General features: G+C 45.2%; 1 protein-coding gene across 1 annotated transcript in view; it reads right to left on the reverse strand.

Moving 5' to 3' along the window:
• MAJIN (membrane anchored junction protein) overlaps positions 1 to 24244 on the reverse strand; it is a 142287-nt gene that overhangs the window by 78792 nt on the left and 39251 nt on the right. Inside the window, exons 5-7 of the mRNA XM_034759393.1 lie at positions 22581 to 22706; positions 21197 to 21228; positions 18997 to 19106 (exon numbers count right to left, since the gene is read on the reverse strand). Of these exons, the coding sequence (XP_034615284.1) occupies positions 18997 to 19106; positions 21197 to 21228; positions 22581 to 22706 (268 nt within the window). The remainder of the gene's footprint in view (positions 1 to 18996; positions 19107 to 21196; positions 21229 to 22580; positions 22707 to 24244) is intronic.

The raw sequence follows: 24244 nt of genomic DNA on the forward strand, positions 1-24244 counted from the left end.
GATCTAAGACCCAATGCTGATGAGACCAGGCTGATGCTATCGGGATTATAATGTCATGATTGTGCCTGAATTTGCATATTACTCAGAGGAATGGGAGGAAAAAAGTATATAGTAGTTTGTCTTTCCATGACAGCAATAAATTGTCTGATATAAATTCATAGATTCCAAGGCCACAAGGGACCATTGTGATCATCTAGTCTGACCTCCTGGGCCACAGAACTTCCTCAAAATAATTCTTAGAGCATATTTTTTAGAAAAAGATACGATTCACTCTTTATCCTTCTCTTTTTTAAGTAAAATAGATTCAGAGAGCTCAATTACTATAAGGCATGTTTTCTAATCCTTCAGTCATTCTCGTGGTTCTTCTCTGGACCGCTTCCTATTAATTAACATCCTTCTTGAACTGTGGGCACCAGAACTGGACACAGTATTCCAGCAACAGTTGTACCAGTGCCAAATACAGAGGGAAAAATAACCTCTCTGCTTCTACTTGAGATTCCCCAGTTTATGCATTCAAAGATTGCTTTAGCCCTTTTGGCTACAGCATTGCATGGGGAACTCATGTTCTGCTGATTATAAACATGACCCTCAAATCTTTTTCAGAGTCTCTGCTTCCCAGGATAGAGTCCCCATCCTGTAAGTATGGCCAATGTTCTTAGTTCCAAGATATATACATTTATATTTAGCCATATATTGTTTGCTTGCACACTAAGAAATCCAGATCACTCTGAATCAATGACCTGCCCTCTTATTTGTTTACCATTCTCCCAATTTTTGGGTAATCTGTGAATTGTATTAATTATGATTTTATGTTTTCTGCCAGGTCATTGATAAAAATGCTGAACCAAAACCCAATCCCTGTGGGAACCCACTGGAAACACACTTGATGATTCTCTGTTTAGTTACATTTTGAGAGCTATCAGTTCGCCATCTCTTAATACATTTAATGTGTGCCATGTTAATTTTATATCTTTCTAGTTTTTTAATCATGTGGTACTAAGTCAAATGTTGTCTAAGTAGATTATATCAACACTATTACCTTTATCAACCACTCTTGTAATCTCGTCTATAAAAGATATCAAGTAAGTTTGATAGGATCTATTTTCCATAAGCCCACTTTGATTCTTTATTAATCGAGTCCCATATCAGACATTCCATTATCTTAGCCGGGGTCAATGTCAGATTGACAGCCTATAATTATCCAGGACATCCTGTTTACCGTTATTAAATATTAACATAACATTAGCTTTCTTCCAGTCTTCTGGAACTTCCTCAGCGTTCCAAGACTTATTGAAAATCATCATTAAGGGTCCAGCAAGCTCTTTTAAAACTCTTGTATGCAAGTTATGTAGACCTGTGATTTAAAAAATGTCTAACTTCAGTAGGTGTTTGACATCCTCCAAGGATACTAGGGGAATGGAAAGAGTGTTATCATATGATCTGACTATATCATCTGTTTTTCCCCTCAAAACCAGAACATAAATATTTATTTAACACTTCTGCCTTTTCTGCATTATTATTGATAATTTTACCATTTCCATCTAGTAATGGACCAATACCATTTTCAGGATTCTTTTTGTTCCTAATGTACTTTAAAATGCCTTCTAATTGTCCTTAACTCAACTAGCCAGAGATTTCTCCTTGTGGGCCTTCACTTCCATTATCAATTTTTTACAATTCTTAACTTCAGATTTATATTTATGGCTATCAACTTCCCCTTTCTTTGATTTGTAATATTATATTTGTATAGCTGTTTCTGCTTCCCCTCTAAACCAGACTTTTTTTTTTTAATCAATACTCCTTCTTGCTCAATAGTGGCCTTTTGGGCATCTACTAAAGTGTTCTTAAACGATTCACAATTATCATTCACATTTTTCTAATTCTTCTTCCCAGCTCATTCGGTTCATAATTGTCTTCAGCTTTGTGAAATTGGCCCTTTTAAAGCACCACATATATATCACTGGTCTGGATTTTATACTGTTTGCACAATCTCTAATAATTGGGTTTTTTAATTAATTGGTAGTGCTACTCTTCAAGATCCTGAGGTATGCAGGATATCCACCAATTTATGTGGCTTCTCCTGCACTATCTCCCCTTATGTACCAAAGAAATTAGCCAATCTTTCAAATAATTCTTGGTATATAATCGTCCTGAGTCAGGTACAATGATTTTGGGAATATTGCCTCATCAAGAGAGGAGGAAGATGTATCCGGGGTGGCTGCATAGGAAGATTCTGAACTGGTCAGTTGGGTCTAGATCCAGCTTTGAAACGGATACCAGGATTGACATTGCCTTGGAGGTGATTTAGCTGGGCAAGGTACCAGAGAAGCACAGGAAGCTAGTGACATGCCCCATGGGTTCCAAAAATATCCCACGGCTATTTGTTCCTAGAACTGCTCCTGTAATCATCAGTGCTGAGAGCTGGATTTCTGTGGAAAGGATGGTGAATTTTGTGACCTCATATAATAGAACTAGGATGTATAAGATCCCACCTCCAACTCCAAAGAAGAAAAGGAATAGTCAGAGAACATGAAGGTGTGGTAACAGAGAGTGTAGAAGGGACCAGCAATCAAGCTCTACTATGAGATGTAGTAGGTACTGATGAAGCACCTGAGGTTTCCCAGTGACAGTACCGAACATATAGGTCATAGCTACATGGAGCCTCTCTCATCGTAGGTACTAACATTTGCTGCATCAAAACCTGTATTGAGTTATACAGTGACAAGGATGTAGACAGTACCAGAACTTGTGAAGTAGATGGGTACTGATAAGTCTACCTCCTGTATAAAAAATGGTTACTTACTTTTGTGTGACTTGTTCTTCGAATTGTATTGCACATGTCCATTCCACTATAGGTGTGTGAGTGCCCCATGCACAATTCTTGGAGATCTTTTTCCCTCAAGCAATAATCATAGGAGCAACATGAGTGCCCTCTGCCATCACATGCCACTGCAGGTATAAAAGGCTGGAGCCACCCCTGAAACCTCAGTTCCTTTCTACCAGATCGACTCCAACAGAGAGGGGATAAAGGGCAGGTTGTGGAATGGATATGTACAACACATCTAAAAGAACAGTAGTTACGGAAAGGTAGATAAGTTTCATTTTTATGAGTGATTGCACATGTCTACTCCACTGTAGGTGACTCACAAGCAGATTAACCTGGAGGTGGGCTTGGAGTCAATTTGAACAGAGATTGTAGAACAACACATCCAAAAGTGGCATCACTTCTGGATTGACTGCAATAGCATAATGAGAAGCAAACGTGTGCACTGACAACCACATTGCTGCTTTGCAAGTGTCCAGAATAGGCACTTGTGCCAGGAAGGCTGCTGATGCTGCATGGACCGCAGTTGAATGGGCCAACACTCTAGATGGTGAAGTCACATTAGCTAACTGATAACACACACAAATACATGAAGAAATCCAGGATGAAATCCTCTGAATAGAAACTGGCTGGTCTTTCATTCTATCCATAACCATGACAAACAACTGTGTTGAGGACCTAAAGGAATTAGTACAGTCAAGGCAGAAAGCTAAAGTTCTTCTTATGTCTAATGAATGAAGTTTCTCCTCATCTCTATAAGAATGAGGCTTCAGTAAGAAAATTGGCAAACAAATTGCCTGGTTAACATGAAAATTCGTTAGGAACTTAGGGTGAGGGTGGAGGTAAACTTTATCCTTGCCAAATGGAGTACCGAGTTTTTGAAAGGCCTCTGTCTTTTCTTTGGCACCAGTGATAGAGAATGTGGTGCCATAAACATCTCTGATGGGGTGCTCCATATTGAAGCTTCAGTACTAGGCATCTGTTCCAAATGCAATAACTCTGATAGTGAGCTGCCTCCCTAAGAAGATACTTCAGCATGGCTGCTCTAGCCTTCTTAAAGCAAGGCTTGAATACCTTACAGATGTGACATTTGTCACTAATGTGGGACTCCTCCCAGCATTTTAGGCAGGATCTTTCAGGAGTAAGTCAAGTACAGAAGGGGACTGAGATTTCCTTGATGAGGAAGATCTTTTAGATTTAGAATAATGTGGGTTCTCTGATATTTTTTCTCTCCTGAATGGTACTGGGGACAGAGAATGATAACTCCTTTCTGAATCCTTTCTGAATAATAATGGGGGATTCAATCATTAGAAACATAGAAAGCTGGGTTTGCATCAGGCGAGGTATTTCCAGTAGAGATAAGGAGGTGTTAGTACCATTATACAAGGCACTGGTGAGACCTCATCTGGAATACTGTTGCAGTTCTGGTCTCCCCTGTTTAAGAAGGATGAATTCAAACTGGAACAGGTACAGAGAAGGGCTACTCGGATGATCTGAGGAATGGAAAACCAGTCTTATGAAAGGAGACTCAAAGAGCTTGGCTTGTTTAGCCTAACCAAAAGAAGGCTGAGGGGAGATATGATTGCTCTCCATAAATATATCAGAGGGATAAATACTGGGGAGGGAGAGGAATTATTTAAGCTCAGTACCAATGTGGACACAAGAACAAATGGATATAAACTGGCCATCAGGAAGTTTAGACTTGAAATTAGACGAAGGTTTCTAACCATCAGAGGAGTGAAGTTCTGGAACAGTCTTCCAAGGGGAGTAGTGCGGGCAAAAGACTAAGCTTGATAAGTTTATGGAGGGGATGGTATGATGGGATAGCCTAATTTGGGCAATTAATTGATCTTTGAATATTAGCGGTAAATATGCCCAATGGCCTGTGACGGGATGTTAGATGGGGTGGGATCTGAGTTACTACAAAGAATTATTTCCTGGGTGTCTGGCTGGTGAATCTTGGCCACATGCTCAGGGTTTAACTGATCGCCATATTTGGGGTCGGAAAAGAATTTTCCTCCAGGGCAGATTGGCAGAGGTCCTGGGGGGTTTTCGCCTTCCTCTGCAGCGTGGGGCCCGGGTCACTTGCTGGAGGATTCTCTGCACCTTGAAGTCTTTAAACCATGATTTGAGGACTTCAATAGCTCAGACATAGGTTAGGGGTTTATTACAGGAGTGGGTGGGTGAGATTCTATGGCCTGTGTTGTGCAGGAGGTCAGACTAGACGATCATAATAGTCCCTTCTGACCTTAAAGTCTATGACTCTAAATGAAAGAGTCCTTTTCAATTACATCACATAATGGCAGACAGGTAAAAAGTGACAATTTTTAAGTGCTTATATACAAATGCTAGAAGTCTAAATACCAAGATGGGTGAACTTGAATGCCTCATTAAATTAAGATATTGATATAATAGGCATCACAGAAACTTGGTGGAATGAGGATAATCTATGGGACACAGTAATACCAGGGTATAAAATATATTGGAAGGTCATGAGGCAGGGGGAGTGACACTATAAGTGAAAGAAAGCATAGAGTCAAATGAAGTAAAAACCTTAAATGAACCAAGCTGTACCATAGAATCTCCATGGATAGTAATTCCATGCTTGAATAATGAGAATATGGCAGTAGAGATCTATTACTGACCACCTGACCAGGATGGTGATAGTGACTGTGAAATGCTCAGAGAGATAGAGAGGCTATAAAAATAAAAAACTCAATAATGGGGGATTTCAACTATCCCTATATTGACTGGGTACATGTCAGCTTAGGACGGGATGCAGAGATAAAGTTTCTTGACACCTTAAATGACTGCTTCTTGGAGCAGCTAGTCCTGGAACCCACAAGGTGAGCAGCAATTCTCAATTTAGTCCTAAGTGGAGCACAGGATCCAGTCCAAGAGGTGAATATAAATGAAACACTTGGCAATAGTAATCATAACATAATAAAATGTAACATCTCGGGGGGCGGGGGGAGGATGACACCAAAGAAGCCCATCACAGTACCATTTAATTTCAGAAAGGGGAGCTACACAAAAATGAGGAAGTTAGTTAAACAGAAATTAAAAGGTACTGTGTGAAAAATGCAATCCCTGCAAGCAGCATGGAAACTTTTTAAAGACACCATAATAGAAACTCAATTTAAATGTATACCTCAAATTAAAAAACATAGTAAGAGAACCCAAAGTGCCATCGTGGCTAAACCATAAAGTAAAAAAAGCAGTTAGAAGCAAAAAGGAATCCTTCAAAAATTGGAAGTTAAATCCTATTGAGGAAAATAGAAAGGAGCATAAACTCTGGCAAGTGAAGTGTAAAAAAAGATGGTTACTCACCTTTGTAACTGTTGTTCTTCGAGATGTGTTGCTCATATCCATTCCAATTAGGTGTGCACGCGCACCGCGTGCACAATCGTCGGAAGATTTTTACCCTAACAACACTCGGTGGGTCGGCTGAGGCGCCCCCTGGACTCGCACCCTTATGGCGCCAGATATATGCCCCTGCCGACCCAGCGCCCCTCAGTTCCTTCTTGCCGGCTACTCCGACAGTGGGGAAAGGAGGGCGGGTTTGGAATGGATATGAGCAACACATCTCGAAGAACAACAGTTACAAAGGTGAGTAACTGTCTTTTATTCTTCGAGTGCTTGCTCATATCGATTCCAATTAGGTGATTCCCAAGCCCTACCTAGGCGGTGGGGTCGGAGTTAGATGTTGCGGAGTGAAGAACCGCTGAACCAAACACTGCATCGTTCCTGGACTGCTGCACTATAGCATAGTGAGAAGCGAAGGTATGTACGGATGACCAAGTCGCTGCCCTGCAGATCTCCTGTATGGGCACATGAGCTAGAAAGGCGGAGGACGACGCTTGAGCCCGAGTAGAATGGGCAGTGAGCCGGGTAGTTGGAACACCCGCCAAGTCACAACACGTACGGATGCACGATGTAATCCAAGACAAAATTCGCTGCGAGGAGACCGGGAGACCTTTCATCCGGTCTGCCACTGGGATGTCTTTCTAAAGGGCGAGAGCCTTGCGAACGTCTAGGGAATGTAGCTGTTGTTCACGTCGCGAAGCATGAGGCTTCAGAAAGAAGACCGGAAGGAAGATGTCTTGGTTGACATGGAAGGCAGACACCACCTTACAGAGGAAGGCGGGGTGTGGTCGCAGCTGTACCTTGTCCTTATGGAACACTGTGTATGGTGGATCCAGTGTGAGAGCTCGAAGCTCCGATATTCGTCTCACTGATGTGATAGCGATGAGGAAAGCTGTTTTCCAGGAAAGGTACAGAAGCGAGCAGGTGGCCATCGGCTCGAAGGGGGCACCCATGAGTCTAGAAAGGACGAGGTTGAGATCCCATGTAGGGGTCGGATGACGGATTTGTGGATACAGACATTCCAAACCCTTGAGGAACCTGCTGACCATGGGATTGGAGAAAATTGAGCAGCCATTTTCACCTGGGTGAAAGGATGAAATCACTGCCAGGTGTACCTTGATCGATGAAATCGCTAGACCTTGTTGTTTGAGTGACAAAAGGTAATCTAGGATGGTAGGTACTGGAACCTGTAGGGGAACAGCATTCTTTAGGGCACACCAGCAGGAGAAGCATTTCCACTTGGCTAGATGTGTGGATCTAGTGGAGGGCTTTCTACTTCCTAGAAGGACTTGCTGCACCAAACTGGAGCAGCGCAGCTCAGATTGTGTCAGCCATGCAGCATCCATGCTGTTAGATGAAGGGACTGCAGGTCCGGATGGCATAACCTGCCGTGATCCTGAGTGATCAGGTCTGGCAACAATGGGAGAGGAATTGGCTTGGTCACCGACAGATCGAGGAGTGTGGTGTACTAGTGTTGTCTGGGCCACGCTGGAGCGATCAAGATTAAGCGGGCCTCGTCTCTGCGTAACTTCAGAAGGACCTTGTGGACCAATGGCAACGGAGGGAAGGCGTAGAGCAGCTGGTCTTTCCACGGTATCAGGAAGGCATCTGACAGGGAGCCCAGAGAGCGTCCCTGGAGAGAGCAGAACACTTGGCACTTCAGATTCTCGTGGGAGGCGAAGAGGTCTATGTGGGGAAACCCCCACCTTCGGAAAATGGAATGAATAACGTCTGGACGTATCAACCACCCGTGAGTCATAAAGGACCTGCTGAGGCGATCTGCCAAGGTGTTCTGGACTCCTGGGAGAAACAGCGCCACCAGGTCGATTGATTGGGCTATGCAAAATTCCCAGAGACATATGGCTTCCTGGCATAGTAGGGACGATCGCACTCCGCCTTGCCTGTTGATGTAAAACATGGCCGTCGGGTTGTCTGTTAAGACAGCAACACAACGGCCTTGGAGGTGTTCGCGGAACACCTGACACGCTAGGCGCATTGCCCTCAGTTCCTGGACATTGATGTGGAGAGATATTTCTTGTGTGGACCAGAGGCCTTGAGTGCGAAGGTTCGCGAGGTGAGCGCCCCAGCCCAGAGAGGACGCATCCATGGTGAGGACTAGAGAGGGCTGCGGGGCATGGAATGGCATCCCTCTGCAAACAAGGTTGGGATTTAGCCACCAACCCAGAGAGGACAATACCTTCGTCGGCACCATGAGTACTGTGTCCAAACTGTCCCGGCCTGGACGGTACACTGACGAAAGCCACATCTGAAGCAGGCGGAGGCGCAGTCTGGCATGTCTGGTCACGAAGGTGCACGAGGCCATGTGGCCCAGAAGACCGAGGCACGTGCGTGCTGTCGAGGTTGGAAAACTTTGGAGGCCATGGATAATGGTCATCATGGACTGGAAGTGGGCCTGTGGTAGGCAAGCCTTGGCGAGATTCGAGTCCAGGACTGCCCCAATGAGTCTATTCTTTGGGTCGGCTCCAAAGTGGACTTTTCGGCGTTGATCAGCAGGCCCAGCTTCCTGAAGCAGGTGACGACGAACCGAACGTGAGACTGCACCTGTAGCTCGGACCGACCCCATATGAGCCAGTCATCGAGGTACGGAAAGACTTGGACCTGATGTCTGTGGAGCCAGGCCGCTACAACAGCCATACATTTTGTGAAAATCCTTGGTGCTGTGGACAGGCCGAAGGGGAGGACAGCAAATTGGAAATGTTGGTGTCTGACCACAAAGCGAAGGAACCACCTATGCGGTGGGTAGATCACTATGTGGAAATACGCGTCCTTCATGTCGAGGGCAGCGTACCAGTCTCCAGGAATGGGATAATGGTTCCCAGGGTAACCATGCGGAACTTCAACCTTACCATGAATTTGTTGAGTCCGCGTAGGTCTAGGATGGACCGAAGCCCCCCCTTTGCCTTGGGGATTAGGAAGTAGCGGGAGTAAAAACCCCTGCCCCTCAAGTCCCTTGGTACCTCTTCCACCGCTCCGATAGACAGAAGCGTTTGCACCTCCTATAAGAGAAGTTGCTTGTGAGAAGGGTCCCTGAAGAGGGACGGGGAGGGAGGGTGGGAAGGGGAGGCAAAATAAACTGAAGATGGTATCCCATTTCCACCGTGCGTAGGACCCAGCGAGCTGACGTTATGTGGGACTACGCAGGGAGGAAACAAGAGAGGTGGTTGGAGAAAGGCAGGGAAGGATCCTGGGAGGAGACTGGTGCTCCGTCCTCAAGCGCAGCTTCAAAAGTTTTGTCTGGGCCCCGCTGATGGTCTCAGGGACCTTGATTTTGGCCTGTTTGCAGACCAGGTTGGCACCTCCTAGGGCCATGACCACGCCTTCTAGCAAAGTCTTGCCGCGGTTGGGGGTTGGGGTAAGGGCGCTGCGGCTGGGGCCGGAAGGGTCTGCATTGTGTCACCGGGGTATGCATGCCCAGTGAGCGTATAGTGGCCCGGTTATCCTTCAGACTTTGCAGCCTGAGATCAGTCTTTTCCAAGAAGAGGCCTTGGACTTTAAAGGGCAGGTCCTGTATGGTCTGCTGCAGTTCCAGCGGGAGGCCGGACACTTGCAGCCATGAAATACGGCGCATGGCCACTCCTGAGGCTAGAGTTCTAGCTGCCGAGTCTGCTGCATCTAGAGACGCCTGCAAAGATGTCCTTGCCACCTTCTTGCCCTCTTCGAGCAAGGCCCCAAACTCTTCCCTGGACTCTTGGGGAACTAGCTCTTTAAATTTCCCCATAGAGTTCCAGGTGTTATAATTATATCAGCTCAGGAGGGCCTGCTGGTTAGCTACCCTGAGCTGTAGGCCATCGGTTGAATAGATCTTACGCCCCAATAAATCCAGGCGCCTAGCGTCCTTAGATCTAGAGGCGGGCACCTGCTGGTCATGTCTCTCCCTCTCGTTTACGGATTGTACCATGAGGGAGCAAGGTTGGGGGTGCACATACAGATACTCGTAATCTTTAGATGGTACCATGTACTTTCTTTCAACCCCTCTCGCTGTGGGAGGGATGGATGCCGGGGACTGCCAGATAGTATTGGCATTGGCCTGAATGGTCCTAATGAAGGGCAAAGCTACCCGGGTGGGGGTATCGGCTGACAAAATGTCTACCACTGGGTCTTCAACTTCCGCCACCTCCTCCACCTGCATATTCATGTTCCGTGCCACCCTACGAAGCAGGTCCAGGTGAGCACGAAGATCTATAGGTGGGGGGGCCAGAGGCGGATATGCCTGCCACAACTTCATCGGGTGAAGATGAAGAGGACAATCCCTGGACCAGCGGGTCCTGGGGGAGGTCAGGCTGAGGCGGGTCCAGTTGTGGTAGGTCCTCGACCGGAGGGGCAACCTCCTGCTCAGGCGGTAGGGCAGTCGTCTCTGACGGCACCAGAGGAGGGCGGCTAATAGTTGCCTCAGGTACCCTAGGCTCCGAATGAGCCGAGCAGGAAGCGCCAGAGGTACCACCTTGGACTTGGTTGTATGCCCAGGGGGTCCAGAAGGACCACTGCGGAGGACCTTGGTCGGGTTCCTGACCCACGTCCGGTCCCTGGCTAGCACTGTCAGCGTCATGGCCCTGGTTATTATAGGCACTGCCCTCTTGGGATGACGCCCAGTTGGGATGAGAAGGCCAAGGCAGTGCCGAACGCATTTGTTGAGTCATCCCGTCACCCTCTACCAGTCCGCGCCTGAGGGTCGGAGACCGGTGCCGGTGTCCCGAGCAGTACCATGATCGGGAGCGGGACCGACGGTCATAGCGGTGCCGGGAAGTCGATCTGGATCTGGACGACAACCAACGATGGAGGCGGTGCCGTGACCGGCTGTGCGATGAAAGGTGCCGGGACTGGTATTGGGAGGTGGACCGGTACCGATCGTACCGGGAGGGAGACCTATGCGAGATGGAGCAGTGCTGCGAGTACGACCGGCGCTGAGATGGAGATCGGTGCCGGGACTCTGAGCGGCGCCAAGACCGGGACCATCTGCGGGACCGGGATCGTGGGTGGCGTCGAGCAGTTTCACTCTGCAAAGGGGGCTGCATGAAGGCGGGCTTCCCTATAGATGGGACAGTCCGTACCGGCAGTGTCGGAGGGGGCGGCAGTCCAGGGTCAGTGAGCACAATCAGGTCGCGGGCAGTAGAGAAGGTCTCCAGAGCCGAAGGCAAGCCTAGCTCAACCACGGTGTGCACCAGGGAGCTTATGTGCACCGGACTCAACGGCGCTTGGGGCACCAGAATCGACGATGCTGGAGTCGGGGCCTTCGTGGTGAGGTCTGGCACGGCGTGCTGCTCCGCTGAAACTGCGGGCGGAGCTTGAGCTTGCGAAGGAGCAGCAGGTGGCTTATGCTGCTTCTTAGGCTGGGAAGAGAGCAAGCGGTGCTGCGTCTGTGTCGGTGCCGGAGACGTCCAGTGCCGAGGTACCTTGTTAGTATCGGGTCGCTCCGGTGCCGGAGGTGCGCTGCGGACCGACGGTGCCTGGTCTACGCGCGGTGTCGGGGGCACTGGGCTAAGTGCCGCTTCCATGAGGAGTTGTTTTAGACGAAAGTCCTGCTCCTTTTTTGTCCTAGGCTTAAAAGCCTTGCAAATACGGCACTTGTCAGGCTGATGAGATTCCCCCAGGCACTTCAAACAGGAGTCGTGGAGATCTCCAATGGGCATCGGCTTGAGGCAGGCCGAGCAAGGTTTGAAACCCGGAGACTTGGGCATGAGCCCCGGTACCGGGCAGAGGAACAGGATAAACCCGAATCCTCAACTTATCTACAACTAGATACAGCAAATATAAACTATCCTATAAACTTACTAAACTACTCTAAAGTACTAACAACAAACCAAACTATACTAACAAACTAACTATGAATGAGAAAGCTAGGGATGTGGAGGTCAGCCCCACAGTTCCAACAACCGTCACGGGCGGTAAGAAGGAACTGAGGGGGCGCTGGGTCGGCAGGGGCATATATCCGGCGCCATAAGGGCGCCACTCCAGGGGGCGCCTCAGCCGACCCACCGAGTGTTGGTAGGGTAAAAATCTTCCGACGATCGTGCACGCGGCGCGCGTACACCTAATTGGAATCAATATGAGCAAGCACTCGAAGACTAAATATAATTATGAAAGCCAAAAAAGAATGTGAAGAACAGCTAGCTAAAGACACAAAAAGTAACAGCAAAAAAATTTTTAAGTACATCAGGAGCATGAAGCCTGCTTAACAACCAGTGGGCCACTGGACAACTGAGATGCTAAACATACACTCAAGGAAGATAAGGCCATTGTGGATAAACTAAATGAATTCTTTGCATCAGGCTTCCTGGCTGAGGAGGTGGGGGAGATTCCCAAACCTGAGCCATTCTTTTTAGGTGACAAATCTGAGGAACTGTCCCAGATTCAGATGTCAAAGGAGGAGGTTTTGGAACAAATTGATAAATTAAATAGTAATGAGTCACCAGGACCGGATGATATTCACCCAAGAGTTCTGAAGGAACTCAAATGTTAAATTGCAGAACTACTAACCTAATATGCAACCTAACAATCAGCTTCTGTACCAGATAACTGGAGGATAACTAATGTGATGCCAATTTTTTTTAAAAGGCTCCAGCGATGATCCCGGCAATTACAGGCCACTAAGCCAGTACCAGGCAAATTGGTTGAAACTATAGTAAAGAAGAAAATTGTCAGACACATAGATGAACATAATTTCTTGGGGAAGAGTCAACATGGTTTCTGTAAAGGGAAATCATGCCTCGCCAATCTACTAGAATTCTTTGAGGGGGTCAACACGCATGTGGAAAGGGTGATCCAGTGGATATAGTGTACTTAGATTTTCAGAAAGCCTTTGACAAGGTCCCTCACTAAAGTCTCTTAAGCGAAGAAAGCTGTCATGGGATAACAGAGAAGGTCCTCTCATGGATCAGTAACTGGTTAAAAGATGGGAAACAAAGGGTAGGAATAAATGGTCAGTTTTCAGAATGGAGAGAGGTAAATAGTGGTGTCCTCCAGGTGTCTGTAATGCTGCTTCACCCCCCATTTCCCCTGCCTTTCCTCACTTTAGCTCTCTCACCTTGTTTTAAAAGTTATAGTTTTTACAGAAACCTCCAAAGGATAAAGCATTGAAAACAGAACAAAACAACAAACAAAGAGAAAACACGGTAAAAATGTTACTTTACATAAATCCAGTAAATTAATTATTTTAACCTTTCAGGGATGCAACAGCTGGAATTATTCCTAACTTTCTTGAAGATATGGTTGCCAAGCAACAAAAAGGCACACTCTGTTTTTAATCCTAACCACTAACTAATATTTGAAGCATTAAAAACCTTTATTGAGGAATAATCAGTTGTTTAGTTTCTCTTTTGCGGACACTACTTAACCTCATTACATCCGTGTAGGGTGGTGGGAAGTAATGATCACCCAGAACCCCACTAGGGCGCTGACGTGAGCCCCCCTAGGGCTCTGATGTGTGCCTCCTCCTTCCATTAATCTCCACACTAACATACAAGACATGGAGTCTCTTCATCTTTATGAGAACGGCGCTTAGGAAAGAAAGTTGGTAAGTATATCACTTGACTGAGGTGGAATTCCGATACTACTTTAGTCAAAAGTTTTAGATGTGAAAATAAGTAGACTTTTGTCCTTATAAAAGGCTGTAAGGAGGGTCAGCTACCAATGCTAGTAACTCCACCACTCTTCCCACAGAGATAATAGCTACCAAAATGCTGCTTTCATAGATAGTGAAAAGCGGGTTCAAAGGGTTCATCAATCTTGCTAGCACCAGATTCAAGACCCAGGCAGGGATGGGATCCACAAATTGAGGATAAAAACTCTCCAGACATTTTAAGAACCTGATTGATATCAGAATTGAAAATACTGAGCAGCCAGCAATTGTAGGATGGAAAGTGGAGATAACTAACAGGTGAACTCAGAGGGAACTAATAGACAGGCCTTGTTGTTTCAGGTGGAACAAGTAGTCCAAAACATGCTTAGACTGTCTAAACACTTTTGCTGTGACCATAAGGAGAATCATTTCTACTTTAACAATTATGTGTATCTAGCAGAAAGCTTTCTGATATTCAGGAGACTGTTTTGTACATTTCCCCAAACACTGGACCTTCCTGAGGCATTAATTATGGAGCATCCAGACCATAAAATGGAAAGTAGTCAGATTGGAATGTAGTAGGTGACCGTGGTCCTGGGAATTCAAGTCAGGTTCTGGAGGTAGTGTCATAGGAGCCTGGTGCAGAGGCTCTGCAGACTGGAGAACCAATGCTGGAGAAGCCACGCCAGTACTATGAGGATAATGTGAATCTAATCCTGCTTGAGTTTGAGCAACACCAAGGAAATGGGTGGAATGGAAGGTAAGCATACAGCAGATTGTCTTTCCAAGACAGCAGGAAGGTGTACATCAGAGATCCCTGAATGACTTGCCCTTGAACAAAAGAGTGGGTATTTCCTATTGTGGTGAGTAGCAAATAAGTCTATGTAAGGGCCCCCAGTTTTGAAAAACAAATCTCACAATATCTGCCTGAAAGACCACTGAATGATCTGCTCAGGTGATCCACCAAGCTGTTCTGAACACCAGGCAGATTGGATGCTTTGAGATTAATTGCATTGGTGATCCAAAATTCCCAAAGCTGTATCGCCTCTTGACCAAGAGAGTCCTACTTGGCCCCTTCCTATCTATTCAAATACAACATTGCTGCAGCATTCTCCATGAGGACATGTAGAGCCTCTCCTTTGATGTGAGGGAAAAAAGCCCAATAGGCCAGATGAATGACTCACAACTACCACACATTTATGCAGAGAGTTAAAAATTGACATGACCACAGAACTTGAGTACATAGGTTCCCTAAGCGAGCTTCTCAAACTACAAATGAAGTGTCCATAACCAGAGTCAATATGGGTAAAAAAGGGGCAAAGGAAATTTCCATAAATACATTAACTGGATCCACCCACCAGTCAAAGGAGGCTAATACTCCTGCAGGTACTCGAATCACCATATCCAATGGGTGACGAGCTAAGGAGTATACTGACTTTAAACCAGCCCTATAATTTTCTAAGATGAAATCTGGCATGCAGGAGGCCATGTGTCCCAGAAGTCTGAGGCAGTTTCTTATTGTTGTGGTTAGATGGGTTTTTAGGTCTGTGGAAATGGTTAACATTGAAATCTGTCTTAAGGTAGGAACGTGCTGGCTACTGTAGAATCCAAGACTGCCCCTACAAGCTTTATCCTCTGAACTAGAGAGAAGACTGATTGTCCAGGTATGGAAATATTTGCACAACTGCTTTTCTTAGGAAAGCAGACACCATTGCCATGCATGTTGTAAATACTCTTGAGGCTGCAGAGAAGCCAAAGGGCAGGACTGTAAACTGATGACTACTGTTAACCAGAAATTTTAGGAATCTCCTATGATTTTGAAGCATAGGCACATGGAAATATGCATCTTCAAGTCAAGGGCAGCATACTAATCTCCAGGATGGAGATAACCAAGGCCAGGGTGACCATGTGAAATCTTATTGTCTTTATATATTTGTTCAGATATCTCAGGTCTAAAATGGGCCTGAGACCTTCTTTTGCCTAAGGAATCTGGAAGTGAATAAAACTTCTTCCCTCACTGGAGAGGGGAAACCTCCTCTATAACTCTCAAATGGAGGAGAGATTGGCCTCCTGGAAGAGATCAGCCTTGCAAGAGTGGTCCCTGACAAAGGGGAGTGGGATGGAGTGATAGAAATTAGCTGTAAGGTGTTTCCTGTTCCACAATACTTAGAACACGTCGATCCACGGTAATATGGGCCTGAGCTCACAGGAATTGGGATAAACTGTTGGAAAAAACGGTCAGGAGAAACTGGCACAAAACTAACTGATACTCTGTCCTCGACAACACAATCAAAACAGACTGCTTGGAATTTCCCAAGTGTCTGGAAGAACCTGTTGCAGAAGAAAACTGAAGAAGTGGCGGTCTCCTGTTATTTTTCCCCTTTTTTTGTGGAATGGTCAGGCTTTCTAAGCTGGAAAAGCAGGTAACGTTGGTAAAACTGAAGGCAGAATTGTTTCCTTTCTTCTTAGGGAAAGGAGTGTAAATTCCCAGTGATTTCAGCATGGCCCTTGAGTCTTTGAGACTGTGAAGCTTCTCGTCAGCCTGATGTGAGAAGAGGGTAGGATTCCCAAAGGGAAAATAGTCTGCTGGACTTCATGTAGGAGACCCAACAACTGAAGTCATCAACACCTGCTCATTGTTAAGGCTACAATTTAGTCATTTTTAGTAAAAGTCATGGACAGGTCACAGGCAATAAACAAAAATTTCACAGCCCGTGACCTTTTCTATAAATACTCCTGACTAAATCTTAGCTGGGGGGCCCAGGGTTGTGACTGCTCTGGGGGGGGGGGCTTCTGGGGTGCCATTGTCCCCAGAGCCAGCAGCTGGAGGCCACTAAGCAGCAGCTCATGCAGCCATCCCTGTGGCTGGCTGCAGGACTGCTCCAGCAGCAGCCGGTGTGGCAGTCCCCAGGGCCACCTGACCTCTTCATGAGAGCTAGCCTGGTGTCTGCTTGAGGATCTAGTCAGAGAAGGAACCAGGAAGATCTGATGGTGGTGATGAAACCCCATGGGTTCCAGTATGGCCATTGGACCCCACCCTCTACCAGACCACGGATCTGGGTTCCTGGACCATCGTGGGACATCTGCTGGATACCAGGAGTGAAATTTTTGTGATGAAGGTGAAGGTAGTCTTCTATCCCAAGAGTGAGCAACTCTTATGCCCACCTCAGGGAGGACCCTGAATTGCCAGACCATTGAGGTGCAGTGCCAAGATCTGGTACTGTGTCTCCAGGGACACCAGTCTGTGAGGAAGTGCCGGATGGTCTGAAGAAGTCAGCCACAGTACTGAGGGTTGGACCCATCTTGCAGATAAGTCCAAAGATGAAGCCTGAGGATCAAGCAGTACTAGATAGTTTGTCTCCTGCACTGCTGGAGAATCTGGGACAGACAGACAGAGCAGGTCCTGTGCTGCAGCATATGCTTCTGGTATCATTGGTACTGAGAGTTTTCCCTGATGCTGCTATTGTTGTTGCATCAAAGGGTCCAGTACCACAGTGGGCCAGCATCAATAACGCAGGCAGTACTGAGGAGTGTCTCTTCCCAGGACACTCTGCCTGTCCTCCAGCTTGTTTGCTCATGCATGGTATTGGGATCTCAATCTTTGGAGGCTCCTTTGAGGAATATTGTCTGTGCTTCTGCCTTGGCACTAAAGAAGGGGATTAGTGCCAAGTTTTGCAATGCACTTCTAACCAAGACAGAAGTACTTGGTGCCTGAGCAGGACAATTCAGAACGTGGATGCAGGGCGGCCTTCATAAGAAGTTGTTGCAGTCTCACCTCCGTATCATTTTTCTTCTGGGGCTTGTGGTCTCCGCAGATCTGACAAGACCCTCACTAAGATACTTGAGGCACATGGAATGAGGGTCACTTACTGGCACAGACTTCTTGCAACCGTTACACATCATATGCCAGGTACCAGGTGTCAGCACCCAGAACAAGCAGGAACCGACACTCTAAGAAAACATAACAAATGAAACTTACACCAAAGTACTAAATATGAAAATGAATACCTCTAACAATATACAAGAGATAAACAAATTCCCTGGAAAGGGAGAACACTTGCAGAAGCAAGCTACCATGCTCCAAGCACCAATCATAGTTGGTAAAAAGGAACTGAGGAGGATCTGGGGTAACTCCACCCTTTATACCATCATGGAGCAGCACAAGGCAGTGGAGAGTGAATGTTCCACCCTGACAGGTACTGCTAAGTGAAAAAATTCTGACTCTGGAGCACTGGACATGCACATGCCTGAAGTGGAATGGACATGCACAATCACTTGAAGAACTGACAGAGGGTCTGGCAGCTCTGCTCCTTTATACCATGAGCTGGCAGCATGAAAGTGCAGTGGGCATGTATGCCATCCTATAGGTACTACTATAGAAAAATCTCCCCAGCTTCAGTGCACTGGGAGTACACACTCCTGAAGTGGAATTGACATATGTAATCACTTGATGAAGAACAAAGGTTACAGGTTATTATTTTCATCCCAAATAGAGTGTGAATCTTCCTGACTTAGAAATATGGAACTGTGGTAATATCTTTTACACACACACACACACACACACACACACACACACACACACACACACACACACACACACANACACACACACACACACACACACACACACACACACACACACACACACACACACACACACACACACACACACCTTGAAAGATCCCAAAGTACTTTGAAAACTATACATTCAAATTGGAGATTTGCCATAATCCTTCAGTAAGTGGCAGCATTTAGTTGTGCTGCCCCAGAAGCAGACCATGAAGCAGACTGGAACTCAAAGCCACAACATGTCCCTAATTTCTCCCTTGCTCTGGCAGAGACGTAATCTTTACCAGTCCTTTACATTGTGACGAATGCTTCTCGTTCTGCACTGACTCTGCTGTGCTGGCTGGTTAGCTCTATGCACCATCTGCACAGAAGGGCAGTAGTGGCTCCTTCTCCCCTCTGAAGTGCTACTTATAACATGGATAGCTAGCGCAGAGGAATTCAAGAGGAGCCTTATGTTCCCTTATTCTCCTGCAGGGAAACATAAAGGAAGTAACAATCTTGCCCTAAATACAGACAAATCCAATGAAATGCAGGTGGAAGGTTAAAAATCAACTGGAACAACAGATTGCATAACAATGGAATCATGGGAAGTCTAATGATATATTAAAACTGTAAATGTTAACACTTGAGGAATACTAACAAGCTTTTTTAGTCAACTAACCTATCCATACATGGCTTTGCATGTGAAATTTCTGCTGGATCTTCCACTCTTCTCCACTTCACTGTTACTTCTGTTTCAACATTTTCTATCATTTCAATTCTATCCTTGACCTTTAAAATATATCAAACTTTAAATGTTTCTGTTCCTTTTATTTTTAATATAAAACCTCATTTTTCAAGAAAAATATAAATATAAGCTAATCATTTTACTTTTACTGATTCAGCTTTGTATTTTTTATAAATGTCTGGCTCTTTATTTTTAAATAGAAATATTAATTTAAATTTGAACATCAAACATCAATATTATTTCACAGAACTTTCAAAATATAATACATGATGAAAACCCAGAAACCATTAATGTACAAAATACTAAGCTCTCTAGCCAAACAAAAAAGACAAGACACTCCAGACAACCATGTTCAAATCTGCTTAACACAGAGAGTTGCTAGGATATGGGATTTTAGAGATGGTGGGGACAAAGAGTAAGGGCCTAACTTTTAAAATCTTTCAGGTGCCTAAAGATGCAGATAGGCACCTAGTGGGATTTTCAAAAGCACATGTGCATTGATTTCAATGTGAGTTAAGTGCCTAAATGTTTCTGAAAATCCCACTAGGCATGTTTCTGCATCTTTAGGCACCTATGTACCTTTAAAAATCTGTCCCTAAGGCCCTACTCCTACAAAGCACTTCAGAATTAGCTTAATTTTTTCCTCTAATGTACAACATACTTAGTATTTAGGAAAGAACTTCATTACTTTATTTTTAAAATATTAATGAAAGGCAGATTCAACTCATGGAGGAAAACCATTTAACAGATCAATTTAGAGTCAATATTGGACTTGTGTAGTAATCTTTGTACAAAATTTGCCTTGTGAGATATCATTTAAAATTAATAACTCACTGGTCAATAATGTCATCGTGAAATGTATGTGGCAACATTATATGTGAAGATATAAACATAAACTGAAATGAGGTCTGACGTGTTTACCAGACAAGTCTGAGTAAACCAGTTTCTCAAAGTCAAAGGACAAGCTTATACCTCTAGCCAGATGTCAAAGTTGATGAGCAATCGCCTGAGGCTATTCTTTGGCAAGAAAAGGGAGGCAGGAACAAACGGATCTGCATTTTAGCAAACAACAGCATGGAACCTCTTTCACCACTAGTCTCCTTGTCTCTGTCCTCACAGCAGGAATGAAGTGTATCTAGGGGTCACCCTCAGGAAAATGTATGTCAAAAGGGGACTGGACTATAACAGGGAAGAGTAAAAACACCCCAATGTAACTCTCCCTATCCACCTCTCTCTCTTTCACCTAAAACAACAAAAGAAACAGCCATTGGACTTTGGGAGCAGATCCTGGCCTGAGAATTTAGTCAGCAAAGTTACTGGGAGCATATGGTAAGGGACTGCACCTTGAATCAAATCTAGTTTAAGTTTTAGTACTAAAAAGCATTTTATCTTTATTTCTCTTGCAAATATTCTGGCTTTAGTGCCTTATACTTGTACTCATTAAAAACCCATATCTTTGTAGTTAAATAAACTTGTTTTAGTCTTTAATCAAAAATAATCCCATGGTGTGTCTACACTGAATTGCACGGGTAACTACATTTAAAGTAGCAAACTGTTACATACAGAGGGGCAACAGACCTCAAATACCTGAACTGTCCAAGATAGGGCTGGACAATGCAAAACATACATTTTGGAGGGGAGGGGAAATTTGTTTCTAGGAGTATGTTGCAGTCAACCTGCAAGTAGCAACCAAAGCTGCTGGAAGCCAGAGTGTGGATGGTGTGCTGCTGACAAGCTGCTGGAGTCAGAGTTGCTGGACCAGGGCAGTGGCTATACACAGACACTCAGGGTGTGACTTGCTGGCAGGCTGACTGTGAGCAACCCAAGCTGGAAGCTACAAGAGCAAAGCATTGTGAGGCACCCAAGGTTGCAGAGCAGGGGCAACCCAGCCCCGCACTGGTGTGGATTACAACCCAGAATATCAGACCATTGAAGACAATGGGTTTTGGATCAGGCCTCATTTGCTTAAAGGTAAACACATGCTGAAGTGTCTTGTTGGCCTGGGACCTAAAAGGGGAGAGATATAGAGTTGTTGGGGTCGGAGGGTTGCAATTTAATAATTCCAAGCAGTGTGTTTTTCTACATTCCCTTCTCTAGCCCATGTACCATAAAACTCAAAGAAAACATTACTTACAAAGTTACAAGCATCCATATTTATTTCTTTTCCTGTAATATATAATACAGTAAATATTTAGGAAAGAACTGCATTACTTAATTTTAAAATATATTTACTACAGCACAGCTTAATTTCATGGAATTAAACAAGCAATTTAGAGTAAATGTGGGATTTACGTACTACATGCTGAAACTGAGAAATTGACATATAGTTTATTTGGGTGAAAGCAGTCTTTTGGAATTAGAACTCTAGCTGATAAAGCGGGGGTGGGCAAACTTTTTGGTCTGAGGGCCACATCGGGGTATGGAAATTGTATGGTGGACCATGATGCTCACGAAATTGGAGGTAGAAGTGTGGGAGGGGGTGAGGGCTCCGGCTGGTGGTACGGACTCTGGGATGGGGCTAGAAATGAGGAGTTCACGCTGTGGGAGGGGGCTCCAGGTTGGTGTACGGGGGGTGTGAGGGCCCTGGAGTGGGGCTAGGGATGAAGGGTTTGGGGTGCAGGATGGGGTTCCAGGCTGGGACCGAGGGGTTCGGAGGGTGGGAGGGGGATCAGGGCTGGGGCAGGAGTTAGAGTATGGGGGAGGGGTGTGAGGGCTCCTGCTGAGCCTCATCCCCCCACACTCAGAACCCCCCCGATGAGCCCCACTTCCCCTGCACCTGGACCAGCCACCTGCACCCAGATACCCACCCCACCAAGCCCCAACCAGTTGCACCTGGATCCCCACCCCCAGAGTCCCATTACCATTGCACCTAGAAACCTCCAACCCCCTGTGCATCCAGATTCCCTCTGCACCCAGATCCCCCACTAAGGTGCCTGCACCCAGATTGCCCCACACAGAACTCTCGTAATCCACACCTGGATCCACCCACACTAAGCCCCTCCACATTTGGATCCTGCCTTGCTGAGCCTACCTGGTGCATCTGGCATGGAGGGGCAGGACCCTGGAGTGCTTCTGGGGTAGGCCCCATCCTTGCACTGTGTCAGGGTTGGGTGCAACCTCCTCACTGAGTCCATGTTGTGGGGGAGGGGTAGCTACACAGTGATCTCCCACCTCTGTGCAGCCAGTGGCTTGTGCTCCCCAATGCCATGCTGGAGTCTCCATATTTCTTTGACAAATAAAATTTGCAGAATTTTAAAATATTGTGCACAGAATTTTAATTTTTTGGCGCAGAACACCCTCAGGAGTAAACTGTTATACACCTAGACACCCAACCCCTACACAGTGGCTAGGTGGAAGGCAAGGTCAGGAAAAAGCAGCAACTGTCTCAACTAGTATTTCATGGGAAAGCCACCTTATAATAGGAAAAGTCAGTTGGTTTCACATGTGACAATTGTGTCATGCTATAATAGTATACATTTCTTTTCAGTATTTCTTTAACCGTAACCTTACAAACTTACCAACAAATATACTTTGCTGAAATGAATTGAGTTCAACATACATAGTGCAAACATGAGGATATGGAGCAAGAAATGTATCCCCATGTTTGAATCTCAATTTTGATACTCTCTCCCATTTACTTAAATCTGGATAGTGGAGTTAAAGCTTTAAAATGTAACATTAAAATTATATAAGATGAATAAAAATCATGTGTCTAAATTTCCATTCACTGTTTCAAAAGTGTACCTTTATAAACCTATATAAATGTATGTACCATACTCTTGTACGTTAACTTATCTGTGTATTTATAAGAAAAATTCTATATGATCAACATTTTTTTCTTTTATCAGTGGTTTGTGTTTTCACCCCAAATTCAAGCAGCTTCTTTACTAGGCCCTAGTCCTAAAATCCTCAAAGTAATATATCCGGCACCTCCATGAAGACAATTGGAATAAACCCTTGAACGTTCTTAATTGACAGTAACACATTTACATTTTTAATTAAAGTACCTTTCATAAGTACACTATCAAATGTACATAATTGACTGGTTCAAAATCTGATTAAAAATATAGTTATTTACCTTATAACAACTGGTTCTTCAAGATGTTTGTCCATGTGGATCCTGCTCTGGTTGTGCATGTGCCCCAGTCATGCGAGGTGGGATTTTAGCCAGAAGTGTCCACATACCTCCCCAGCCCAGGGTGAAAAAGGCACTGGGCCTAAACAACACTTAGTTACTTCACCAGCACAGACTCTCCATTCTATATAGGACTCTGTAGTAGTGACGAAGGAGGTAGGGTCATGGGATCCAGATGGACAAAACATCTAAAAGAACCACTTTACTTTAAGTTGAGGAACTGGTCTTCAAGTATTTGTTCATGTGGATCACACACCTGGTGATTAGCTAGAAGTCAGATCTAGCAACCCAAACCATGGAGCAGTGAGTACCTAAGAGAGTACCTAATTGCATAAGGACTTGCTGCTAGTTGGCTAAGCAGTTTCACCCTCTGTATTAAAGCCCACTCACCTGGAGTCCAAACAGCTACATTTGCATACTTGAGGAATGTTCCAATCTCAGAGATTTGTAGGGGGGCAATGTGGAATTCAGTGTAAGTGGCTTGAATTTCACCCACCCTCCAAGCAAGGGTAATGGCCATCAGGAATGCCATCTTAATGGAGTAAGAAGAACAGGAGTACTTGTGGCACCTTAGAGACTAACAAATTTATTAGAGCATAAGCTTTCGTGGACTACAGCCCACTTCTTCGTATGCATATAGAATGGAACATATATTGAGGAGATATATATACACACATACAGAGAGCATAAACAGGTGGGAGTTGTCTTATCAACTCTGAGAGGCCAATTAATTAAGAGAAAAAAAACTTTTGAAGTGATAATCAAGCTAGCCCAGTACAGACAGTTAAGAAGTGTGAGAATACTTACAAGGGGAGATAGATTCAATGTTTGTAATGGCTCAGCCATTCCCAGTCCTTATTCAAACCGGAGTTGATTGTGTCTAGTTTGCATATCAATTCTAGCTCAGCAGTCTCTCGTTGGAGTCTGTTTTTGAAGTTTTTCTGTTGTAATATAGCCACCCACAGGTCTGTCACTGAATGACCAGACAGGTTAAAGTGTTCTCCCACTGGTTTTTGAGTATTTTGATTCCTGATGTCAGATTTGTGT

The sequence above is a fragment of the Trachemys scripta genome, chromosome 2 (genome assembly GCF_013100865.1).
Source record: "Trachemys scripta elegans isolate TJP31775 chromosome 2, CAS_Tse_1.0, whole genome shotgun sequence".
Taxonomy (NCBI): domain Eukaryota; kingdom Metazoa; phylum Chordata; order Testudines; family Emydidae; genus Trachemys; species Trachemys scripta.